Here is a 6445-nt window from a genome sequence, read left to right as displayed (position 1 = left end):
CCCCCCCTGTAAATAGGTCACTGATGTTTCTGATATTTCTTGAAATTTCAATTACCTTTACTTGCACTGTACCGTTTGTTTGCCACTTTCACCACCACTTCATTCGAACTCTTCATCCTTACTTTCGATTCATTCCAAGCAATTGCATTGATTATTCCGTAGAGAACTGCTTTGACTTCAACAGTATACAAAGTTTCAATCGGCGATAGCAGAATGTCCACATCTCTGAAATCTGGATTTTTGTCTTTCTGAACCAATTTTATTCGAATTTAATTGTTTTTATTCGTTTTTTTGTTGCAAAAAAGAGCGAAAAAATGTCTGAATCAAAGTGCGCTCTGTCGCATTAACTGAATATTTTTTTTCAAATTCTGAGCTGAAAGAAATTAACGATCTCGAATGTTCAATTTAATATAATTGAAGGCCAATTATCACAAAAATTTGTTGAAATTACCTCTCTGCATAATTTGCCCATCTCAACTTCACAACTGCCTGCTCGTTTTCGTCTTTGAATTTCTGTCCTTTCTTGCTGATTTGTTGCCAACTAGCAGAAGGTTTTCTACCACTAACTTCTAGTACAGATGCCCTGAATTCAAACTATTCAGCACAAAAACATATCATTAGAGTTCTAACTTTGCCCAACATCTTGTTTTCAACACCTTCTCAAGTGTTTCGTCGAAATTTGCGCAGCTTTATGTTTCAACTGAACGATGGCTTGCAACCTGAAGCGAAAAGTTAATACAAATCACAAGAAAAAAAAATAGTTTTTCTTACTCTGCTTCTGAAAATAGATTCCCTGCTGGTATCGACGAGAAGAGTCGAAAACGTTGCATCATTAAGCGAGAGACCATTAGGAGAGTAAAATTCGAACGCTGGTGGATGAATTTCGCAACAGTGACGCAGACCTTGAAAAGTGTATTATGCACCAATGCTGAATAATTTTGAGGAAAAGTTTTTTTTTTTAAAGTAATGTATCGATATGATTGAAACGTAAATTTCATAAAGAGCTCCTAAAATGCAGTATTTTTATAAAACCGAGACAGATACAATAAATCATGTACAGAAAAAGAAATTATATAAGAAGGCATAAAACGATGAAAGGAAACGTGCTCGTGAGTTTTGTAGTTGATTTCACATGGACTCGAGTAGTTTCATGAATTCGTCTGAATGATTTTCCTCGTAACTAACGACCTGAAAATGAGTTTTTTCCTAGCAAACTGTTGCCCGAATACCTCTAGTCGTGACTACAAAGTCTTGATTTCTCGTTCTGATTCGTCGTCCAAACCTTCTTTCTCAATCACTTTGGATTACTAGCTTCGTGAATCCGTTTCGTAGTGCCTGCAAAGTAATAACCATTTGTGAATATAAAATGTGTTCTTACGATTTGTAAAGCTCTGATAATGGCCGTCTGTTTCGATCTGATCTCACTTGCAACTCCATCTACAAACCCGTACTCAGCTTCAGTTTGATCAAGGAGCCAATATAACCCGTATCTTCCAACATCCTCATTGTTGCCCCTTTGTACAGTGCCAAAAGTACGGACAGTTCGAAACGCCTGAACGGAGTCCGCTAGCTTTCGTGCTTCGTCAATGTAGCCTTCTTTTCCGTCTCGAACTTGCACAGTCTGAATATATTAATAGTGGTGAAAAAAAGAATTCCTTCTTACCATTTTGTCAAGCATCGAAGTGAGATTTCTGCAGACACTCACACAACCCGAATGTACAGAACTCGTTGGTGGTGGCCAACAAGTGTCGCGTCACACATGCCGCCAGCTTGTAATGAATTCTTTTAGGTCTTCGAAATCGGTATACACCGTAAGATGTTGGACATATTGATTTATTCCCTGAATCATGCATAATTCAGTTTTTAGAAATTTCTTTTACATACATTCTGGATAGCAGCTTCGAGGGCGGCCATCTCAAGACACAACCGGGAGTGAGGTCCTTCAATCCAGCCGCTTCCGTTTCTTTGGTCGCCTGGCCTCCAGAAAAATCCGTATCGACCGATCCCGTCATAAGCTGTACCCAATGATCCTCACTTTCAAAAGATCCTCACTTTGAAACGAGGAATGACACTACAAAGCTTTTCAAAAAGATCCCGATTTTCCCCATCTGGGTACAGTTTTCTCATGATACAATTGTGAACATTTACGCATCGGCTTCGGATTATGAGTTCGTCGTGGTGCGAATCGAGAGCCTGAAGTTATATGAGTTATAGTTTGTGTAAGAATACATACCACCGCAAGAACACAACATGAAATAAGTTACCTTCTCCCCAATAGAAACCATATCCTGCTTTTGCATCCGGTTGACCATCATTACAGGCACCGTAAATATCAACCATTCGATAGCCTTTCTCAAATTGATGATTTGTGTAAGGTTCAACTGCTGTAGAATGCTGGCCGATGGTCCTCCTCGCTCGTTGAGCTGCAACGTTGAACATCCTGATGGCGTTTGTTCTTTCTATGCTGACAGGCTGAAACATCAAGCAAAGTGGAGGGAGAATAAGTATAGGGTTACCAATATATTAATTATTTCTTGAATCACTGCAAACAGATCTTCATCATTGTCTTTGCTATTTTCTAATAAGCTGCGATCTCTTTTCAATGCTTCATCCAATTTCCGGGAACGATGTCTGATTACAATCGAGGGTATTTTACATTCAGAAGCCTGGAAAAGACAATTTTTTTATTTATTGATTGAGTGAATGTACTTACTTCGTCAATGGCAACACAGATCGCTGTTAGTAATGCTCTCAATTCGGTCTTTTCTCCAAATGCGACAGCGCCTATTTTCTTCGACTTGACTGGACCCCAGTCTATTCCGTATCCAGCTCGAGCATCGGCTTTTCCCTCATCCGAAGAAACATCGAAAATGTAAACGATTGGGGTTCCGAAGGCATCGACCCATTCAGTCTGCATGCTGATCTTGCGGTGGATCTGAATTTTTTAAAGATTTATCTAAGAATGAAGAATACGCTATTAAAACACATTCTGAATTCAAAACAAGTTCGTACATAGAAGCGCGGAAACGAGCAAATTGTCAAATTTGAACAATACCGGGGGAAATGGAGAAAATTCCGCGAAACCGCGGAGAATGAACCAATCTAGCTGAAATTTCGGAGAAAATTATAGAGAGCATATTCCCAAAATTTGGGGTCGCAAAATTAATTTTGAAATTTTGGCTGGAATTTCAGACAAAATGGTCAAAATGGATATTTTGACCCCAAATTTTGTGAATATGCTCTCTATAATTTTCTCCGATTTTCTCCGAAATTTCAGCGAGATTGGTTCATTCTCCGCGGTTTTGCGAAACTTTCTCCATTTCTCCGAATTTTTCTACATTTTGGTGAATAACCCCATATGATGGAAACATACATTTTATAAAGAGCTCCCAAGAAGCAATATTTTATAAAACCGAGGCAGATACAATAATCATGTACAGAAAAAAATAGAGATTATATAAGAAGGATTAAAACAATGAAGATAAAAGGTGCTCGTGAATTTTGTAGTTGATTTCACATAGTCTCGAGTAGTTTCACGAATTCGTCTGAATGATTCTCCTCGTATCTAACGACCTGAAAATGATTTTTTGTGATGGAAGTTCTGGCATAAATACCTCAAATAGTTTCTCGAAATTTTTGATTTCTCGTTGTAACTTGTCGTCCAAACCTTCTTTCTCGATCAAATCGCTCTGGATCACTATTTTTGTGAATCCTTTTCGTAGTGCCTGAAAGGTACTTACCATTTGTGAATATAAAATGTGTTCTTACGATTTGAAAAGCTCTGATAATGGCCGTCTGTTTCGATCTGATCTCACTTGCAACTCCATCTACAAACCCGTACTCAGCTTCAGTTTGATCAAAGAGCCAATATAACCCGTATCTTCCAACTGCTTCATTGTTTCCAGTTTGTACAGATCCATAGGTACGAACAGTTTGGAACGCCTGAACGGAGTCCGCTAGTTTCCTTGCTTCGTCGATGTACCCCTCTTTTCCGTCCCGAACTTCCACAGTCTGAATACATAAATGGGTGCTATGTTCATTGGAGGGTTTCTTCAAGAATTGGTTTAAAATTCCAAATATTCATATTTCAGATGCCAAGGCGTTTTAGCATAAGTCTATAATTATGAAGGGAATGAAAGGATTTCTTTAAGTGTTCTGTTTTTCTATTTTTAGATGTCCAGAAACCTAAAAAATATTGTTAATATGCCAAAAAAATCAAAAAATAGTGCCCCCCAAACATAGCGCACATAAATGAAGTTAAAGGTGGGGGGACAGGAGATTTTACGGGGGATTTTTGGGGCCAGAGTATGCATTCTACCGTAACGGTGTACAACGCCTAATGTCTGCGTACAGCTGTCGCCCTCGCCTTTATGTATGCAATCGGGCGGCGTTTTTCTCTTTGCACGCGTAGCTCAGTCGGTAGCGGCGCCGCACCTCCAACACTCGCCTCGACAAGTTCAACTCCTCGAGGAGCATATTTAAACGGAATTTCGACAACATTATTCTTCTCATGTCCCCCCACCTTTAAAGAAAAATAGAGAAAAGGATCTTACTATTCTGTCAAGCATCGAAGTGAGATCTCTGCAGAGAGTCACACAACTCGAATCTACCGAACTCATTGGTGGTGGCCAAGAAGTATCGCGCCACACATGCCGCCAGTTTGTAATATACTCTTTTAGATCTTCGGAATCGGTATACACCGTAAGATGTTGTACATATTGATCTATTCCCTGAATCATGCATATTTCAGTTTTTTAAAACTTCTTTAACATACATTCTTGATAGCAACTTCGAGTGCGGCCATCTCAAGACACAACCGTGAGTGAGGTCCTTCAACCCAGCCGCTTCCGTTTCTTCGGTCGCCTGGCCTCCAGTAAATTCCGTATCGACCGATCCCGTCATTAGCTGTAGCCATTCCAAAGATGGTTACATGTTTGGGAATATTGCCAGAAATTATTTTCGCTAAGTGTTCAGCTTCAATCTGTCCATTCACATTTAAATCTTTTTGGGACATCCAGTGAATTAGCTTCTGAATACAAATTATCATAAATTATTTCAGAAGATCCTCACTTTGAAACGCGGCATGACACTGCAAAGCTTCCCAAAAAGATCTCGATTTTTTTCAGTTGGATATATCTTTTTTGAGATACAGTTGTGAATATCTACACCTCGGCTTCGGATTATGAGTTCGTCGTGGTTCGAATCGAGGGCCTGAAGTTATATGAGTTATAGTTTGTGTAAGAATACATACCACCGCAAGAGCGCGATACAGTGCTATGAAATATGCGCGATAAGAAGATTGCATTCCGTTTACGGTTCCATTTTCGTTTCGCGGATCTCCTGAATGATTAGATAGATAACGATACAGCATGGAATAAGTTACCTTCTCCCCAGTAGATACCATATGCAGCTTTTGCATTTGGTATGCCATCATAACAGGCCCCGTGAATGTCAACGATTCGGTAGCCTTCCTCAAATTGATGATTTGTGTAAGGTTCAACTGCTGTAGAATGCTGGCCGATGGTCCTCCTCGCTCGTTGAGCTGCAACGTTGAACATCCTGATGGCGTTTGTTCTTTCTATGCTGACAGGCTGAAACATCAAGCAAAGTGGAGGGAGAATAAGTATAGGGTTACCAATATATTAATTATTTCTTGAATCGCTGCAAACAGATCTTCATCATTGTCTTTGCTATTTTCTAATGAACTGCGATCTCTTTTCAATGCTTCATCCAATTTCCGGGAACGATGTCTGATTACAATCGAGGGTATTTTACATTCGGAAGCCTGGAAAAGACAATTTTTTTATTTATTGATTGAGTGAATGTGCTTACTTCGTTAATGGCAACCCAGATCGCTGTTAGTAATGCTCTCAATTCGGTCTTTTCTCCAAATGCGACAGCGCCGATTTTCTTCGACTTGACTGGACCCCAGTCTATTCCGTATCCAGCTCGAGCATCGGCTTTTCCCTCATCCGAAGAAACACCGAAAATGTAAACGATTGGGGTTCCGAAGGCATCGACCCATTCAGTCTGCATGCTGATCTTGCGGTGGATCTGAATTTTTTAAAGATTTATCTAAGAATGAAGAATACGCTATTAAAACACATTCTGAATTCAAAACAAGTATTTGCAGAGAAGCGCGAAAACAGAAACCAATTGTCAAATTTGAACAATACCGTAATGTTACGCGTAACTTATTAAAGGCGCAACAGTGGTGGTGCAAAAGTTTAGTAATTTGAGGTTGCGTCTTTGAAAACCTACTCAGCACTTTCAATTTAGGAAACAGCGGCGAAAAAGGGCTTTTTCAGAAAACGGGGGTGAACCACTGTTCCGAGAGTTAATCATCGTGGCGAGACCAAGAAAAGTAGTGAAACCGTGGTGATAGAGAGTTTTACAGGAAACAGGGGTGAATGAAAAAAACACCCTATTGTCTATTCAAAATAAT

At 39.6% G+C, this 6445-nt stretch overlaps 4 protein-coding genes across 4 annotated transcripts in view; all 4 read right to left on the bottom strand.

Annotated features, from left to right (window-relative positions):
* CBG03113 overlaps positions 1–848 on the bottom strand; it is a gene marked incomplete at both ends in the record, with an annotated part of 3428 nt that extends 2580 nt beyond the window's left edge. Inside the window, 3 exons of the mRNA XM_045242273.1 lie at positions 56–225; positions 452–583; positions 772–848. Of these exons, the coding sequence (XP_045092120.1) occupies positions 56–225; positions 452–583; positions 772–848 (379 nt within the window). The remainder of the gene's footprint in view (positions 1–55; positions 226–451; positions 584–771) is intronic.
* A 280-nt stretch (positions 849–1128) lies between these two features.
* On the bottom strand, positions 1129–1678 carry CBG25562 (the record flags this gene model as incomplete). Its single annotated transcript, XM_045242272.1, has 3 exons — positions 1129–1188; positions 1379–1621; positions 1664–1678. 3 exons carry the CDS (start codon positions 1676–1678, stop codon positions 1129–1131), a joined length of 318 nt encoding a protein of 105 aa, XP_045098101.1.
* A 405-nt stretch (positions 1679–2083) lies between these two features.
* On the bottom strand, positions 2084–2917 carry CBG03114 (the record flags this gene model as incomplete). The annotated part of the gene is made up of 4 exons (XM_002631254.1): positions 2084–2193; positions 2265–2472; positions 2517–2666; positions 2714–2917. The coding sequence occupies 4 exons, from the start codon at positions 2915–2917 to the stop codon at positions 2084–2086; spliced, it is 672 nt and encodes a 223-aa protein (XP_002631300.1).
* A 596-nt stretch (positions 2918–3513) lies between these two features.
* Positions 3514–6036, bottom strand: CBG03115 (the record flags this gene model as incomplete). Its single annotated transcript, XM_002631255.1, has 10 exons — positions 3514–3573; positions 3615–3725; positions 3769–4011; positions 4554–4730; positions 4775–5029; positions 5071–5211; positions 5252–5340; positions 5384–5591; positions 5636–5785; positions 5833–6036. The coding sequence occupies 10 exons, from the start codon at positions 6034–6036 to the stop codon at positions 3514–3516; spliced, it is 1638 nt and encodes a 545-aa protein (XP_002631301.1).
* Positions 6037–6445: the final 409 nt, after the last annotated feature.

The sequence above is a fragment of the Caenorhabditis briggsae genome (assembly GCF_000004555.2).
Source record: "Caenorhabditis briggsae complete genome, chrII, whole genome shotgun sequence".
NCBI classification, from domain to species: Eukaryota; Metazoa; Nematoda; class Chromadorea; order Rhabditida; family Rhabditidae; genus Caenorhabditis; species Caenorhabditis briggsae.
The sequence above is the reverse complement of the archived record's forward strand: the minus strand, read 5'-3'. Positions and strand labels throughout refer to the sequence as shown.